General features: G+C 37.5%; 1 protein-coding gene across 25 annotated transcripts in view; it reads right to left on the reverse strand.

Annotated features, from left to right (window-relative positions):
• Positions 1-1,837: 1,837 nt before the first annotated feature.
• BRDT (bromodomain testis associated) overlaps positions 1,838-20,070 on the reverse strand; it is a 64,924-nt gene continuing 46,691 nt past the window's right edge. For 20 of the 25 annotated variants that reach the window (XM_016926057.3, XM_063796563.1, XM_063796845.1 and 17 more), the window contains 4 exon segments: positions 14,344-14,444; positions 11,874-12,079; positions 11,195-11,375; positions 1,838-2,060 (listed from right to left, as the gene is read on the reverse strand). In XM_016926057.3, the coding sequence (XP_016781546.1) occupies positions 1,992-2,060; positions 11,195-11,375; positions 11,874-12,079; positions 14,344-14,444 (557 nt within the window). In that variant the 3' untranslated portion in view covers positions 1,838-1,991. 25 annotated transcript variants of the gene reach the window in all.

Here is a 20,070-nt window from a genome sequence, read left to right on the forward strand (position 1 = left end):
CTATAATCTTTTATATTACGTAAATAAAATTTTATATATATATATATATAATCATAGGACAATCTGTACTGTTTAGCACAAACTGATTTCTTAATTAAAAGAGGTATAGTTGGATAAGAATACACTATCACTTTATTTATTTATGTATTTATTTAGACAGGGTCTCACTCTCATTGCCCAGGCTGGAGTGCAGTGGCATGATCTTGGCTCACTGCAGTCTTGACCTCCCAGGCTCAAGAGACCCACCCCCCTCTGCCCACGAACTGCCAGTAGCTGAGACTACAGGTGCGTGCCACCATGCCCCACTAATTTTTGTATTATTTTTGTAGAGACAGAGTCTCAACATGTTACCCAGGCTGGTCTTGAATTCCTGAGCTCAAGCAATCTGCCTGTCTCAGCCTCCCAAAGTGCTGGGGTTACAGGCGTGAGCCACCCTGTCACTTTAATTCTGGCTGTGTCATGAAGGTCACATCACCATTTAGTTACTACTTAATCATGTTTTTCACATGCCTGATAATTTAAAGATATGTCAAAAATTTATATTAATTATAAAAATAAGTGAAGTCAAGATAACTTTTTCTCTTTCTCTATAATAAACATACACTTTGAATTTTTACTTTAGATGGTATCAGAACACTGCCTGAATCATGTTACACTTCCAGAGTTCAAAATTTTAAAATACATTAAGCTGATACACATGATTTACACATAATTGCAACTTGAAAATAACAAAAGAGAAATAATTTACAGAATATTTAAATAAGTCTTATTGTAGTTAAAATATTTTAAACATTCATTGCTATCACATATGCATATTAAGAAATCTCATAAGTTTATATAGAAACTTACATACATAATATTCACTATTAAATATTACAAATAAATATTTTAGTTATTTTGACTCAAATTCAACATCTTTCAAACCATCGGCAATATTTCTTGTTTTTTTTTTTTTTCTTTTTTTGAGACAGGGTCTCATTCTGTTGCTTAGGCTGGAGTGAAGTGGCACAAACACAGCTCACTGCAGCCTTGACCTCGTGGGCTCAAATGAGCCTCCTGCTTCAGCCCTCCATGTAGCTGGGACTATTGGCGTGCGCCACCATGCCTCATTTTTTTTTTTTTTTTTTTTTTTTTTGTAGAGGCAGGGGTCTCACTCTATCACCCAGGCTGAAGTGCAGTGGTGTGATTTCAGCTCACTGCAACCTCTGCCTCCTGGGCTCAAGTGATCTTCCCACCTCAGCTTCCCAAGTAGCTGGGACCACGGGTGCGCACCACCACACCCAGCTGATTTTTTGTATTTTTTGTAGAGACAAGGTTTCACCCTGTTTCCCAGGCCCAAATTCCTGAGCTCAAGAAATCTGCCCACCTTGGTCTCCCAAAGTGCTGGGATCATAGGTATGAGCCACCACAACTGGCAGTTCCAGCCAATATTTCTTTAAAACTACATTTCAATATAAATTTTTAATATAGAACCAGCTGAGAATCTTATGAAATCTGACATTCAGTGAAACCAAGTATTATTTGTTAGAATCTAAATATTTTTGAAGGCCGAAGAATATTTGTTTTAAAAGTTAAAAACTCAACAGGAACTATGTTTTTTATACACTTTCATATATTCTTCATTATTTTTCACTTATTGAATTAGAAAAGTCATACTCTTCATTTTTAAACAAGCAGGAGCTATCTTTTGGATTTTCATTGCTTAGTACAGGGCCTATAATATATAGACAATTATTTATAGAATGAACGAATATCTGGGAATTTGTCCAATTTTTAGGGATCCAAAATTATTAAATTTCCTTTGAATTATGTCGTTTAAAAAATAAGCATATAGCTATTAAAAATGTAAGTGAAAACTGTTTAATCATTTTAGAGCAGTCAAAATACAATATAAGATTGGTATCTTGTTATCTGAAAGCAATCATTTTACCATATGCATTTTGATCTTTTACCATTCATTTTAAGTTGATGGTTAATTTAAAAACTGAGTTTTAATCAAAGTTGTTTTCAAACATTGTCATAATGTCACTTTGAAGGGTCATATCAATGGTACCCACCATCTGTAGAAAAAGAAGAAAATTTTAATATTACTTTAAAAATGTATGTCTTTACTACAACTATACAATAATGATTATGCAACATTTAGGAACAAATCATACAAAAGAAAACTATTCAATAATTTTTTAATTTTTATTTTCTCAGGTTGAACAATAAATTTGTACATAATTATTTCTGTTCAAATATTACCTGATTTGTTAATATATTGTTCATGTAATAAATAAAAAACAAAACCTACAAGAACACTAAGAATAAGTTTGACCCCTCCCTACAAGTAAAAGAGAAAGTTCAATGTTGACAGAGTGGGTATGAATAAGAACATGAACGCTGAGAGCACACTGTCTTACTTCTAAACCCAGCATAATGCCAGACACACAAAATTACTTTCTGAATGAACCAATATCTTTGTTATGTGAGATAACTATAATATGTAATGCTAAAACTATGGGCTTTCCTTGATTCTGCCACTTACTAACTGTGTAACCTAGTCTATTCTATGTATAGGCATTTATGAAGAATCAGATTACATGTAACATTCAGCAAAATGCCATATTAATCACAAAAAAGCTGTTTAAAAAATAAGCCAAAGTAGAGAAAAAGCTAATTAAGACAAAGGAAACAAATGTCAACTATATTCTGAAGCCTTTTCTAACTGCCCTTATAGATATTCTTTAGCATCTGAGATGACACCAAATATTAAAGTTCACAAAATTATTTTTAAAAAATAAATCAATAAACAGCAACAGACCAGAGTGGTAGGTAAAAGCACCAATTTGCAATCAGTTGGTTGGCTTCTTGAATGGGAATTAGCATTCTCATTAGCTATGTGGGAAAATATTTGGAATTGTGATTTACCTACTGAAAGTATTTGAAAGTTATGTCTGACTCTTACAAACCATATAAATTTCTTTAAATCTGCCTTAGAGACAAAAGAATACTTCTTAAATCTTAATCTAGACTACATTTTTTTTTAATCTTTTTTTTTTTTTTTTGAAACATTGTGTCGTTTTGTCACCCAGGCTGGAGTGCAGTGGCGTGATCTCAGCTCACTGCAACCTCCGCCTCCTGGGTTCAAGTGATTCTCTTTCCTCAGCCTCCCGAGGAGCTGGGATTACAGATGTGCACCGCCATGCCCAGGTAATTTTTGCATTTTTAGTAGAGACAGAATTTTGCCACATTGGCCAGGCTGGCGTCGAACTCCTGACCTCAAGTGATCCACCTGCCTCAGCCTCCCAAAGTGCTGGGATTACAAGGCGCAAGCTGCTGCAACTGGCATAAACTACATTCTTTTTTTTTTTTCTTGTGACAGAGTCTCAATCTGTCGCCCAGGCTGGAGTGCAGTGGCATGACCTCAGCTCACTGCAACCTCTGCCTCGCAGGTTCAGGTGATTCTCATATCTTAGCCTCCCAAGTAGCTGGGGCTACAGGTGCATACCACCAAGCCCAACTAATCTTGTAGTTTTAGTAGAGACGGGGTTTCACTATGTTGGCCAGGCTGGTCTCGAACTCCTGACCTCAAGTGATCCACCTGCCTTGGCCTCCCAAAGTGTTGGGATTACAGGCATGAGCCACCGACCCGGCCCCAGACTACATTCTTAACACCCAGTTTCTAGGATGCCAAATGTCTAGCACAGATTGTTCCTTTAAGTTCTATTCTAAGCCTCCAATATAGGCATTGGATACGTTGTCCTAGTTTAAATATCATGTGATACTGCTATAAGTATCCAGACATACTGCAAAATTTGTAGAATATGTAATGAAACCTGTTTTTATTTAAAGGTTGTGTGTATTGGCTTATTTTAGATTCTCTTACATCTTGACTAAAATCTGTGCATGTGGAACAATTATCGATAGAGAACTGGTATTCTCTGTACCAATTAACCTTAGATACCATGATTTTTTTTTTTTTTTTTTTTTCTAGATGGAGTTTTGCTCTTGTTGCCCAGGCTGGAGTGCAGTGGCGTGATCTCGGCTCACTGTAACCTCTACCTCCCGATTCAAATGATTCTTCTGCCTCAGCCTCCTAAGTAGCTGGGATTACAGGTGCGCCACCATGGCTGGCTAATTTTTGTATTTTTAGTAGAGATGGGGTTTCACCATGTTGGCCAGGCTGGTCTCGAACTCCTAACTTCCAGTGATCTGCCTGCCTCGGCCTCTCAAAGTGTTAAGATTATAGGCATGAGCCACTGTACCCAGCCAATACCATGATTTTTAATACTAATGCTCCCCATAGCTGACACCATAAGCTGGCTATTCCTTACTGTGTGGTCCTAAATACACTCTTCAACTGTTCAAATTTAAGATCAAAAGTTTGGTCAAGGTAACTGGCATGAGGTAAACGTTTGGGAACTCTGCTAAGTGTCAAGTTATTATTGCTTTATAGAGTATGGCTCTTTCGACTGGCAGCAAGAGGCTGGGCTGTCAAAAATGATAGCAAATAGATCCAAGGTCGGGTTGTTAGTTATCAAGCTGCTAGATGTAACATCATTAGTCAGCTTTCAGTGGGTTCCTAGTCTAGTCATGTTCCAGAAAAGTGCTTAGGATATTGGGAAATTTATCAGGTTACCTAGTTGTGTTGTTGGGCCACAACTAGGGTGCAGTGAAATCACTTGGGGGTGACTTAAGTCAGGCCCGTGTGAGTGCCAACAGGAAACATTTTTACATCACTACAGAAAGACTTTAGGTCGGCTGGGCGTGGTAGCTCATGCCTGTAATCCCACCACTTTGGGAGGCCGAGGTGGGCAGATCATGAGGTCAGAAGATCAAGACTATCCTGGCTAACATGGTGAAACCTCGTCTCTACTAAAAATACAAAAAATTAGCCGGGCGTGGTGGCGGGCGCCTGTAGTCCCAGCTACTCAGGAGGCTGAGGCAGGAGAATGGCATCAACCCAGGAGGCGGAGTTTGCAGTGAGCCGAGACGGCACCACTGCACTCCAGCCTGGGCGACAGAGCAAGACTACATCTCAGGAAAAAAAAAAAGAAAGACTTTAGGTCAACTACTAACGAAATTTAACAATGAGTTCCTAAAAACCTCCAAAAAGACAATACCAAAAAGTTTCTATTTAAAATTGAGTTCATTAAAATTAAAGTTTAAAATTCAGTTCCTTAGTTGCATTAGCTGCATTTCCCGTGCTCAACAGCCCTATGTGGCTATTTGCTAGTATGTTTGAATGGATAAAGCATATTTCTATCATTGTAGAAAGTTCCACTAAGATCACACTGCTCTAAAGTAAACTTCACCATATGTTAAATGTACAGCACTATTAAATGCAATTTGTTTCTACCTTAGTATTATAAAATACATGGCTGACAGAACTTTTGTTATTCCCTAGAAAATTAATTTGTACTTTAACCAATACTATAGCTAAAGCCAATGGCTGTTCTCTTCTCAAACTAATGTTCTTATATGTCCTATGAATTTACACATTTTTCCTAGGATTACAAAAATATCCAGTTCTATGTGACTGAGATTGCTGGGAAAAAAAAAAAATCTAGCACCCAACAAGGTAACATTCACGACACCTGGTATTTATGATTATTAGTTATGCAAAGAAGCAGAAAAACACTATTCACAAAGAAGAGACTAACCAATCAATTGAAACTGACCCAGAACTGACATACATATTGGAATTAGCAGAGAAGCACATTAAAACAGTTATTTTAACTGTATTCCATTTTTTCAGCAGTTTAATAGAGATAAAAAAAAAACCACACACATTTTTAATAAACCCAAATCTCACATCTACAATGTCTGGGATGAAAATTAATACACTGGGGGTTAACAGAAGATTAGACACTGAAGAAAAGACTGGTGAATTTATCCAAAATGAAATTCAAAGGGAAAAAATAATTAAAAAAAATTAAAAGCGCAGCCCAGGTGCAGGTGGCTCATGCCTGTAATCCTAACACTTTGGGAGGCAGAGGCAGGCAGATCCCTTAAGGACAGGAGTTTGAGACTAGCCCTGGCCAACATGGGGAAACCCTGTCTCTACTAAAAAAATAAAAACAAAAACAAAATTAGCTGGGCATGGTGCCAAGTGCCTGCAGTCCTACTACTCAAGAGGCTGCACCATGAGAATCACTTGAACCTGGGAGGAGGCAGAGGTTGCAGTGAGCCGAGATCATGCCACTGCACTGCAGCCTGAGCAACAGAGTGAGATTCAGTCTCAAAAAAAAAAAAAAAAAAAAAAAAAAAAATTAGCATTAGTGAGCTATGAGGCAACTTTAAATGGTCTAATACATAAATAATTGGAGTCCTCACAAGGGAGTGAGGTGGGATATTATTTGAATAAATAATGGCCAAAATTTTTCCAAGCTTGATGAAAACACACATCTTGAATAAGCTCAACAAATCACAAGAAACATGAAGAAAACAATTGCTGAAACCCCGTGATCAATACAAATGTTAAAGGCAAGTAGAGGAAAAACATACTATATACAGAAGACCAAAGATAATAGTACTGGATTTCTCAGTGGAAACAATGGAATCAATGAGACAGTGAACAAGTACCTTTAAAGTGCTAAAAGAAAAAACATTAAAGCTCTAGAGTTCTAAATTCAGCAAAAGTGTCTTTCAAAATTGAAGGCAGGGCCAGGCGCAGTGGCTCACACCTGTAATTCTAGCACTCTGGGAGGCAGAGGCAGGCAGACTGCTTGAGCTCAGGAGTTCGAGACTACCCTGGGCCACACAGTGAGACTTTGTCTCTACAAAAAAAACAAACAAAACAAAACAAAACAAAAAATTAGCTGGGTGTGGTGGTGCATGCCTGTGGTCCCAGCTACTGGGGGGTTGGGGTAGGAGGATCGCTTGAGCCTGGGAGGTCAAGCCTGCAGTGAGCCATGATCATGCCGCTGCACTCCAGCCTGGGCAACAGAGTGAGACTATGTCAAGAGAAAAAAAAAAAAAAAAAGTGGCAAGTTGAAAAACCTGCAAACAAATGTTTATGGCAGCTTTATTCTTAATTGCCATAGGTTGGAGGCAACCAAGATGTCCTTCAATAGGTAAGTAATAACCAAACTGTGGTATATTCATATAATGTGCTAAAAAGAAATGACCTATTGTGATAGCCAAGACATGAAATCAACCTAAATGTCCATCAATGGCTGAATAGAAGAAATGTTGTATATATATAATGGAACACTATTCAATCTTTAAAAAGAAAACCCCATCATTTTCAACAACACAGGTGAACCCAGAGGACATTATATTAAGTGAAATAAGCCAGGCACAGAAAGACAAATACCGCATGATCTCACTTATCTGTGGGGTCTTAAAAAGTTGAACCCATAGAAGCAGAGAATGAAATGGTAGTTTATTAGGATATGGGGAGAGGTTGGGGGTAGAGATAGGAAATATTATTCAAGGAATACAAACTTTCAGTTAGACAGTAGGAATTCCAAAAGATTTAATATACAACATGGAGACTATAGTTAAAAACAATGTATTATATACTAAAAAATTACCAAAGAATAGATTTCAAGTGTTCTCACCACAAAAGGTGAGGTGATACATGTTTGATGTAGCCATTCCACAATGTACACATATTTCAAAACATAATTGTATACCATAAATATATATAATTGTCAATTAAGATAATTAATTTTTTAAAATTCAGCTATCAAGCCATAGAAAGATAGAGAGGAACCTTAAACGCACATTGCTAAGTGAAAGACAACAATCTGAAAAGGCTGCATAGGGCATGATCCCAACTATATGACATTCTGGACAAGATAAACCTGTGGAGACAGTAAAAAGATCAGTGGTTGCCAGGGTTGTGAGGAGGGATGAATAGGTGGGCCACAGGAAACTTTGAGGGCAGGAAAACTATTCCGTAAGGAACTATAATGGCTGATGTATATCATTATACATTTGTCAAAATCCATAAAAAGTACAACACGAAGAATGAATCCTAATGTAAACTATAGACTTTACTTGATTATACTAAGGCTGACAATGATGTATTGACATTGATGGTGGGGGAGGGCATATATATAGAGGGGTATGGCACGTAGGAACTCTGTATTTTCAGCTCGGTTTTGCTACAAATGTAAGACTGCTCTAAAAAATAAAAGTCTATGAATGGAAAAAAAAGGCCAAATAAAGGCATTTTCAGATGCACAAAAGTGGAAAGAACTATTGCCAGCGGACCCAGACTATAAGAAATGTTCAAAGGAAGTCCTTTATGCAAAAGGAAAATTACACTATTTGGATATCTGGATCTAAACAAAGGAATGGGCCAGGCACAGTGGCTCATGCCTATAATCCCAGCACTTTGGGAGGCTGAGGTGGGTGGATCACCTGAGGTTAGGAGTTCGAGACTAGCCTGGCCAACATGGCGAAACCTTGGCTCTACTAAAAATACAAAAATTTACCAGGCATGGTGGTGGGTGCCTGGAATCCCAGCTACTTGGGAGGCTGAGGCAGGAGAATCGCTTGAACCAGGGAGGTGGAGGTTGCAGTGAGCCGAGATTGCACCATTGCATTCCAGGCTGGGCGACAAGAGCGAAACTCCACCTCAAAAATAAACGAATGAATGAATGAATGAATGAATAAATAAATAAATAAAGGAATGAAAAGCACAGGAAGTGGTAACTGCATATATAAATATAAGATTCTTTATTTAAAACAATTTAAGAGATATTATCAGTATTTAAGCAATAGCATAAGGCTGACGGGGAGGAATGGAAGTAACTGTTGTAAAGCTCTTACACTAAACATGAGGTGGTATAACGTAAATTGAAAGCAGACTGCGATTAAGTTAAAGCTGTATATTGTAAACCGTAAGCAACCACTAAAATAGGAAAACAGAGTTACTGACTATGTCAATGAAGGAGATGAAGTGGACTAAAAAAATGCTCTGTAGACATAAAGAAGGAGATCATGTCTTTTGCAGGAACATGGATGGAACTGGAGGCTATTATCCTCAGCAAACAAATGCAGGAACAGAAAATCAAATACTGCATGTTCTCACCTATAAGTGGGAGCTGAATGATATGAACTTAGGAACACAAAGAAGGAAACAGCAGACACTGGGGTCTACTTGAGGGTGGAGGTTGGGAGGACAGAGAGGAGCAGAAAAGGTAACTATTGGATACTGGGCTTAATACCTGGGTGAAGAAATAATCTGTACAACGAACCCCCGTTACACCAGTTTACCTATGTAACAAACCTTCACATGTACCCCAGAACCTAAAACAAAAGTTAACAACAAAAAAGCTTAATACAAAAACGGGCAGAAAAAAAAAGAGAGAGAGAAGAAAGACAGGAACAGAAAACAATTATCAAGATGATGAACTCAAACTTAACAATGTCAATGATTATACTGAATGTAACTAGTCTAAACATGTGATTAAAAGGCAGAGATCTTTGGCTAATGCCTGTCATCCTAACACTTTGGGAGGCCAAGGTGGGTGGATTGCCTGAGCTCAGGAGTCCGAGACCAGCCTTGGCAACATGGTGAAACCCTGTCTCTACTAAAAATACAAAAAATTAGCTGGGTGTTGTGGCACGGGCCTGTAATCCCAGCTACTCGGGAGGCTGAGGCATGACAATCGCTTGAACCCAGGAGGCAGAGGTCACAGTGAGCCAAGATTGCACTACTGCACTCCAGCCTGGGCGACAAGAGCAAAATTCTGTCTCAAAAAAATAAAAAAATAAAATAAAAAAATAAAAAAACAGGCTGGGCATGGTGGCTCACATCTGTAATCCCAGCACTTTGGGAGGCCGAGGCAGGCGATCGCCTAAGGTCAGGAGTTTGAGACCAGCCTGCCTAACATGGTGAAACCCCATTTCTATTAAAAATACAAAACATTAGCCAGGCATGGTGGCGTGCGCCTGTAATGCCAGCTACTGGGGACGCTGAGGCAGAAGAATCGCTTGAACCCAGGAGGTGGAGGTTGCAGTGAGCCGAGATCACACCACTGCACTCCAGCTTGGGCAACAAAAGCGAAACTTCATCTCGATAAAAACAAACAAACAAACAAACAAAAGCAAGATCCCATTACATGTTGCCTACAAGAAACTCACTTTAAATAATTAAAAAAAAACACAAGATAGGTTAAAAGTAAAACGATGGAAAGAATTTTACTGTGCCAACGCTAGTCATAAAAAGGTGAAGTGCCTATTTTAAATTTCAGTGTAATTTTTGAGTAATTATTACCAGAAGTAAAGATCATTTCATAATGAACAAGAAGACAAACCAACTTGGCCTGATTAACACCCTATCCAACAGCAATAAAATACACATTCTTCATGTGCACACAGAATATTTACCAAAGTAGACCATAAGCCAGGCCATAAAATAAGTCTCAATAAATTTCAAACAATTCAGTCAGATATGTGTACGACCACAATGGAATTAAATTAGAAATCACTAACAGAAATCACTAGAATCAGAAAATTCCCAAATATCTGGAAACTAAACACTTCTGAAATAATCCATGAATAAAAGAAGGAATCAACTGTAGCTTTTAAAATATTATTTTCTGCATATTAGGACTCCTAAGTGAAAGTCAGCTTCTTAATCTAGCAGTCAACCAAAGAAATGCTGACCAGGAACAGATGGCACATCTTCTGGCCACAATTCATAGGTGGTTTACAGATTTTTAAACAGTAACAATAGTAAGTGATAAATCACTTCACCTAGTGCTAGGCATTTTCCTATGTGCTTAATACATGCTCATTCATTTCACCTTCACAATAGGTATTATTATTCCCACTTTAGGGAGTTAGATAATTGCCAAGGTCTAAGAGTCTAGTAAATAGGCAGACCATCTTTTTTTGTTTGTTTGAGAGCACCATGTTGCTCTGTCACCCACACTGGAGTGTAGTGGTGTGATCATAGCTCCCTGCAGCCTCTAACTCCTGGCCTCAAAAGATCCTCCCGCCTCCAAAATCATCATTTTAACTCAGGTAGTCTAGTACTTCCAGGATCAATACTCTATTATTGCATTGCCTCCTTTGGCTATGAATTTTTTTATTTTAAGCTTTAATTTTAGAACCTGATCCTCACTAAAGAGGTAAGTCCACTGTCACTGAAAAATTACCCCAAATGCATCCTTGAACATACAAAAGACAGTGCTCTGTTAAATCTTTCCCTTGTTAAATTAGATTTAGTAAACTAAAATTCACTTACTGCTTCTCTCCTCCTCCTCTCTTGTTCTTTCTGCCTTGCTAAATCACGGTCTTTGAGAAGCCAGAGTTTGGATTTATCTTGAGCTTCTGATGACTGCTGATGTTCTTTCTGCTCTTCTCCAGAGCACTTGTTTTGTATTTTATTTGAAAAAGGTTCTACAGTCAATCCATTCCCAAGATCCCTTAAAGAAAAAAAGTATAGCTCAAAGTAGGTTTCAAGTTCCTTAAAAGTATTACAAAAATGTTATTAAATGACAAATATAAAGCCATATATTAGACAACCATGTTCATGTTATAACATTATTTTAAGCTTTATTTTTGATGCATCAAATTATACATAGGCTAATCCATATTAACAAATAAATGGTTTTAGAAAACTGTGGCCAAGATGAACCACTATCTTCTAACACATAGACCAGAAAAACTTTAAGACATTTCTGTAAAATAATGACTATATAATTTAGTAATTAGTATCTTTAGTAGCTTAATCCCTTGATTATTTGTCTTCAAAAGAGATATCACCACTTAGAAAAAGTATCAAATGTACTTTTTGCAATTACAGTTTGCTCTGTGTTCTACTAAACAGTTGAATCATAGTCACTTAACAAATAAGAAATTTAATGTATTTAAAATACATTCTATATCTCCCAAACCCTCCTTTAATCCAGTAAATTACAGACCTCTGATTTTCTTGAGATGCTTTTAGTTCCTTTGTATTTTGTTCCAAATGCTTCCGTATGAGTTCCTGTGTCCGAGCTTTTACTTCCTTTTCTATGGCTGCTTTTCTAAATTGGTTGAAGAGCTCATCTGAGGATTTCATTACACCTGATGGTTTCACTGGTTTGCCTAAACTTTTCCATGAATCTGCATTCTTAATCTTTATATCCTAAAACAAATATTTGGTTCAGTCTATGTCTACAGATGTTAACCAAATTTTGGAAGGAAGAAAACATTTTTTGATGATACAGCAATAGATCTAATTAAGATTCTAAAGGGCTTCATGTACTTTTACTAAAGTAAAAGGTTACTAAAGTCAAAGGTTACTAAAGTTAGAAAAAAATACAAAAACATAACAGATCATCTAAACTCAATTATTAATCTGAGACCACATTAAAGTAGCACACTTGCCAATTATTTTAAGACATATATATTAACTGCATAATTTGCAGAAAGCATAAAAATAAATAAATCCCTCAGTGTAATCAAGATACTTATTATCCTATAGGGAAAATAAAGAAAATGCTCAAAGGATTAATAAGAGGCAAAGTAAGATTGTACCCTAAAAATGCCATGGAGTTTGTTGAGAGTCCTCTGACATGGATATATTTTTCCTTTTGGTGGTTAAGAAGAAAAAACTTAAGTGATGTGACTGCTCTTCTTAAACAAGATACACCATGGTTGAGATTAGTGCTGCCCACCAGAAATATATGTAATTTAATGTTTTCTAATAGCCACGTTTTAAAAATTTAAGTAAATTTAATATATTTATTTAACCAAATATACCCAAAGCATTATTTCAACAGGTAATCAATATAAAAGACATAAAGTATTTTTTCATACTAAGTCATCCCAATTTACATTTGTAGGACATTTCAACTTCAAATGCTAAATTCCTACTAGAAACAATTTATCTACAATTAGATTTCATAAAATTCACAGTTGAAAAACTAGTTATGTATAGTCAAACTGTTCCAAACACATCTAAGTCTTCCGAAACTGAATTGTGTCCATTTTAAATTTTAATTAAAAGACAAATTTTAAAACTTAGTTCCTTTAGCTACATGTCAAGGGCTCAATTAGCCACATGTGACCAGAGGCTACCATATTAGATAAGCACAAGTCTAGATGGCCCTTTCTACAGTTAAACCTGTCCATCTATAATAAGGAAAGAGGGCTGTGCAATACTAAAACATCTTCTGCTGAATTTCTAAAAATAATTATCTCCTTAATAATTATGCTTGATTGTACTTTTGATGTATTTCCATGAAATATGAGGAGAAAACTTGTCTAGGGCCCCATATAAGGCAAAAGAACATGTATGACTAGATATATTTATAGGCCTTTTATTTCTATCCTGAAGTAATAAAAGGAGTCAAAACATCCCTCCCTGCCCCCAACACAATGACCTTTACCAATCACCAATGATTAGCCAGTTGTGCTTTCCTGTAAGTTGTCAATAAAACCTGTTTTTTGTCTCTACCTATGGAATGGGCTAATTTCTAGTTCTATGACTCACTCAACTAAAGCATCTCACCTTCCACCTTCTCACCTTTAGATTTGTCCTCTAACGTACTTGCAAGGAAAAGGTAAGAAGTAGAGGGTAATGGAACAGAGGGATGGAGGGGGATAGAGAAAAAATATATAAAAATATTCCTTTCATAGTTTCTGAAAACACCTTGAACAGTACCTTATGTATCTTAATGTATCCCAATCATCTAGAATATTTGTTGAAAGAATGATATCAGTATATAATTTGAAGATTAAGTAGACATTAAGACTCCATTAGGAAATCCCTTGGATTTCTTAGATATCCCTAGAATAGATTCTAAAAGATGGTTTTATGACATGCTTTAAAATTGAGATCACTGGCAAATATCAACATTATAGAACTTTCAATTAAACACAAACAAAAGGGCCAAGCATGGTGGCTCATGCCTGTAATCCCAACACTTTGAGAGGCCAGGTGGGTGGATCACCTAAGATCAGGAGTTTGAGACCAACCTGGCCAACGTGGCAAAACACTGTCTCCTCCAATAAAAATACAAAAAATTAGCTGGGCATGGTGGTACACACCTGTAATCCCAGCTACTTGGGAGGCTGAGGCATGAGAATCGCTTGAATCTGGGAGGCAGAGGTTGCAGTGAGCCGAGATCATGCCATGGCACTCCAGCCTAGGCGACAGAGTGAGACTCCATCTCAAAAAAAAACAACAACAAAAAAACACAAACAAGAGGACCAATGATAGGTAGGTATGTGGGTAGGGGAAGGATGTTGCTCAGAAGTACTTTTTAAAAAAATTACGTAGGCAAAAAGTAGGCTTAGAGATCCAACATTTCATTTAAGTCAGGGCTTTTAAATACCTCTTGTACCACTTCCAAACCCAACTTCAAATCCCTTCAAGATTTGTTAGAAAAAAAAAATTACTTTTACCTTCTGTACAGGAGCTTGACATTCAGATTCTAACATCATTGTGTCACTATCACCAGATGGATGCATCACAGTTATGCCATTTGAGAGCTGTTCAGACTCACCTGGATGCACACATTTTTAGAATAGTATAATTAAAATATTTCATCCTACTTACCCAGAATTTGATTTTATTTTTCCTTCCAGGTCAGACACTATGAAAACAAAGAGACTAATTTTTTGATGCATCATTTAACTTTGGAATATTCTTAGTTAGGGACTTGTTATACTGTAAAATATTTCTCATTTGAAAGTTACCACTTTGCTCTTTTTTTGTTATTTTTGCTTGTTCTGGTCAGCATGAAATATAGCTGACATCATACTTACCCACCAAAACCTTTTTATCTGACCCCATGCTATAGCAGCTCTCCAGTTTAGACTGACCTCAGCTCCAGAGGTGTGTTTTTTTTTTTGCGGGGAGAGGGTCTTGCTTTGATGCTCTAGGCTGAAGTACAGTGGTGCAATCTTGGCTCACTGCAACCTCCACCTCCAAGGTTCAAGCAATTCCCCTGCTTTAGCCCCCTGAGTAGCTGGGATTACAGGCACCCACCACCATGCCTGGCTAATTTTTGTATTTTTAGTAGAGATGGGGTTTTACCATGTTGGCCAGGCTGGACTTGAACTCCTGACCTTCAGTGATCTGCCCGCCTCAGCCTCCCAAAGTGCTGAGATTACAGGCATGAGCCATTGTGGCTGGCCAGGCCTGTAAATTTCAACATGAGTTTTGGAGAGGACAAACATTCAAAACCATAGCATAACTTATCTAAAGCAATTTAGACTGCTGATAAAACCCAGTTATCACTAAACATTTACTGAGCACATACTATGTACTAACACTGGGAACATAAGGATGACTAAAATGTAATAACTATCCTCAGGTATTACGCGCCCAGCCTAGAGGTGGGTTTTAATTACGCCAAGCCAATCCTGGTAATTCTATCTCACCATCAGTAACTCATTTAGGAAGAGCAGACCTAAGCCAGTGCAGGGCTTCCAAGGGAAAGATGCTGCCTGGGTGGCCAATTGGAGACAAAAAAACACAGAGAGGGAAACTAAGATACCAGACACTCAAAATAGCTACCAAGGGAACAGGGATGTGAAATGCAGTAAGTCTGACTCTGAGGTGAGGAGAACAAACTATGCAATTTCATTAATTCTTAAGTTTTCATGCAAATATTTCATTTATTATTATTGTGAAGATTAACTACAGAGTGTGAGCCCTTATCAAGCCATGACTAAAAGATTGACCTATCTTTGGACTATTGCTTATGTATGCCAACAAAATTCCTTTATTAAATCAGTTTGGGCTGAGTTTTCTGTCATCTGCAACATGGAACATCCTGATGCATGAAACTTAATTGACCACTTGATTCAATTCTCTGTAGTCATAGTCTACAGGTTCTAATTCGTGGCTGAAGAACAAGAGGGACAAATCAAAACTGAGCTGCTGTCTTTGTTAACTAACCCAAACTAACAAAATCCTGGCCACTTACATATTATAGGGACTTACATTTAAGCTTCTACCATCCATCAATCCCTTGACTGATTCTCTGGCTAAATCATACTCTGAGGTTGAGGTTAGAAGAAGAGAGCAAGGAACATCAAGGAATAGCAGTGAGCATAGGAGGGCAAGACAAAACACTGTCAAAGAATGCAGAACAAAAGCTCACATTTTTAATTTGTACGTCCGTACACAGCCCCAATGTAGCCATGTTTCCTCACTTCAACAAGGAAAGGGAAAAAATAGTGAGAAAAGCTGTAAGTATAGGACTGCCTTCCCTTCTCTGCTTCCTGTCAGTGATTATTTAGGAAGGAGAAAAAGTATGTATGGTAAGTGAAATTCTAAAGTGACCCTTAATTTGCTGACTCTAAGTTGGTAAGTGGTGATAGTGCCATTATTGACAATTAAAGAGGAAGGATTAAAATCTGGGGACCAGACTGGGTGCACTGGCTCAGGCCTGCAATCCCAGCACTTTGGGAGGCCAAGGCGGGAGGATTCCTTAAGCCCAGAAGTTTGAGACCAGCCATGGTGAGATCCCATCTCTACCAAACAAAACAAACAAATAACAACTTAGCTGGGCATGGTGGCACACATTTGTGGTCCCAGCTACTTGAGAGGCTGAGGTAGGAGGATGACTTGAGCCCAGGCGGTTGAGGCTGCAGTGAGCCATATTTGCGCCACTGTACTCCAGCCTGAGCAACACAGGAAGACTGTCTCAAAAAAATAAATACAATCTGGGGACTAAAAGGGGGAATTCAGTTTTTACACGGCTGTGTTTGGAATGCCTATGTGATGTTTAAGTAAAGACATTTAGTAGAGTTGTATAAACATGCCTGGGGCCTGGATACATTTGAATTGTAAAAATGAGACTAGAAGTCATGGATGCCAAAGATCACCCAAGTATAGAGCACTGCTTCCAACCTTTTCCATGTCATGATATATAGAAAATGATCAATGTATGGCCACCTGCATAAATGGAAAGGCTGCTCCCAGCTCATTGCTATAAGAGCTGAGGGGACATTCATTCAGTAAGACTGTGCTTTGAAACATGGTTGGGAAATTCTGGGGTAGATGAAAAAAACAGAGAGGCTTAAGGATGCAATTCAGAGAATTATCAACATCTAAAGGGAGGCAAATAAAGAGATATCTGTAAGGAACAGACAGATGGGATTGTTAAGAGAGGTGTCATAAAAGCCTACGAAGTATGTCAAGGGTCCAACTCTCTGAAAAATATTTTTACATGAATGACCCTGTGATACCTCAAAACACTACAAAACTCATCTTTCCTCAGAAGCCTATTCTTCATCTTGTGTCCCAGGTCTGTCAACCTGGACAGTATCCAGCCAGTATCCTGTGAGCCACCGAAGCTTATATCCCTGGGTTATTAACCCAGCATGTTTTCATATTTTGCAGACCTGCCCATTCTACTCTGGCAATTTCTTTTAACTTTCCCCTTCTCTTTCCTTCTATCACTTTACGTCATTTTTTCCCTACTACTGCAACAGCCCAGCTGGTCTCCTTCCCTTCTCTGGTCTCTATATTCTCCTTTCCTTCAACTCACCTAAATAATATTGGCAAATTAATCACTCAGAGGCACACCTTCACTCAAAAAAACCTTCATTGCCTCCCCACTATGCTTTGGACTATGCTATTATAATTAAGTCCAAAGTATCTAAAGGGTTAAATGATCTAAACCTGGTCTACCTTTGTAATTTTCCACATTCCTGTTTAATCCAACCAAATCTTTAATCACATGGAATTATGAATTGCCTAAATACCTTCACATTCATGTTGCTTCCTCCATCCAAATGCCTTTCCATACTAAATAAACATAGGTAAGCCTTATCTTTTTTTCTGCACTATCCAGCTCAAATGATACTCATTCTGTAAAATACGTATCTGCCAAACACATCAGGTGATTCTGCCTTCTTCACCTCCTTAAAGTTCACTTTAGCTTCTTTCAGGGCACATTATTTTTACTTTATATACCAGTTGTTTATTTCTCCTATGAGATAGCAAACTCCTGGATTTACTTTTTCATTTGCAATTATGAATTCATGTTTATATAACAGCCTAAATATTTTAAAAACTCAATATAATTTGGTGAAGTTTAAAAAAAATTTTTTATTATACTTTAAGTTCTGGGATACATGCGCAGAATGTGCAGGTTTGTTACATAGGTATACATGTGCCATAGTGGTTTGCTGTACCCATCAACCTGTCATCTACATTAGGTATTTCTCCTAATGCTACCCCTCTGCTAGCCCCCCATCCCCCAACAGGCCCCAGTGTGTGATGTTCCCCTCCCTGTGTCCATGTGCTCTCAGTGTTCAACTCCCACTTATGAGTGAGAACATGCAGTGTTTGGTTTTCTGTTCTTGTATTAGTTTGCTGAGGATGATGGTTTCCAGCTTCATCCATGTCCCTGCAAAGGACATGAACTCATCCCTTTTTATGGCGGCAATTTAGTGAAGTTTTTATGAGAAGGGGAAAGGGTAAACTATAAGGATAAGGGTATGGCTAAAAGCTTCAACTTATAAGGAAAAAAAATTCAACATTGTCCATTTCATGTGGAGATCATATGTGGCAGGTGTGATGAAAACCAGTAACACTTAAAAATTCACTTTTTAATCTTTTATGTACTCTAACATTTTGTCAAACTATTTTTCCAATAAGAAAACTTCAACATATTGCTTTTATCATTTAATTGTAAGGTTTAACAAAGAATTTATTTCTATTGAGATTTAACTCCAGAAAAAGAAAATGTCTCTATAAATTTTATGGCTCACATACATTTGCAATTTCCCTTGGGCACAGTGCCACCTACAGTTGGCAAATGTAAACCATGTTGTTTCTGAGAATCTTGCTAACTGCAAAAGAACAGCTACTCTGGCATCATCCAAACTTTCCTTTATATATTAGCTTACTAACAGGCATCATATAAACAGAATTTCAAGTAATATAATAAACTGATCCTTACTGAAGGTGTAGGTATTAAAGCCTGACTTTTCATAGATAGGGTGTTTTCTTAAATTAGGAATAAGAGAACACCTTGACTACATTCTCACCTTTGTTTTTCATAATCTATTCCTTTTCAAGGGCAAGGCTACCCTAGCATTCTTATAAAACATACTCTAGTTAAAAGAGTAACTTTTTCCTACTTTAGCTCTTTATAATGAGCCTTCAAATGTTCAAATCCCTCCAATTAAAAAACTCAAATAATCTTGCCCACTCCTCCAAAAAATCTATTTTCCTGTTAAAGCCACAAATATCTTTCCATCCTCTTTACCAACAAAGTTCTTCAAAGAATGCTTTACATTCACTACACTCAAATTCCATTACTTCTCAATTTACAACAATCTGGTTTCTGCCCCATCACAACAGGTACTAAAAAAGCTTCCGCAAAAGTAAAAATTCTCACATTCCCAATGTAATGCTCTCTCTCCATTCCTCATCCTACTTAAATGCTCTGCAGTATGTGATACTTTTGATTTCCTTCTAAAAAAAAAATCTATCTTCCTGGGCTTTTATTACACTATTTTTTCTTTTTCTCTACCATTGATTACCTCTTCTTTTAACTATTTTTTTCTACTTTTACTGAGGAGGTTTTGTTTCTTAGAATTTTGTCTTTAAGCTTTTCTCTTCCTGCTCTGCAGATTTTCCTGGGTGTTTTCATTTATTCTTATGGCTTCAAGTAGCTTCTACATACTGTTAATTCCTAATTTCTAATTCCTGTTACACCCTGTTAGTTCTAGAAACCTATTTCTAGCTTTATATTTCCACTTAGATATTCTGTAACATCTCAAACATGTGCCAAATGAGTTCTGTCCCCTGTTTTCAATCCAACTATTAGATAATCTCCCAGTAGCTCATTCATCCAAACAAAGTATATCAATTCTGCCACAAAAATACCTTATATATCCACATGCTTTCTACTGTTGCTGTGTTAGTTTTGGTCCTAATAATTTATTTCCTAGACTACAGCATTCAGTGTCCTTACTTAATCCTAACTACATCAGAGCATCATCTTAATCCATCCTCTACATGGTAAGCAGCAATTTTTTCCCTATTATAAAACCTGGGGCTGGGTGTGGTGGCTCACGCCTGTAATCCCAGAACTTTGGGAGGCCAAGGTGGGTGGATCACTTGAGTCCAGGAGTTCAAGACCAGCCTGGCCAACATGGTGAAAC

The sequence above is a fragment of the Pan troglodytes genome, chromosome 1 (assembly GCF_028858775.2).
Source record: "Pan troglodytes isolate AG18354 chromosome 1, NHGRI_mPanTro3-v2.0_pri, whole genome shotgun sequence".
NCBI lineage: Eukaryota > Metazoa > Chordata > Mammalia > Primates > Hominidae > Pan > Pan troglodytes.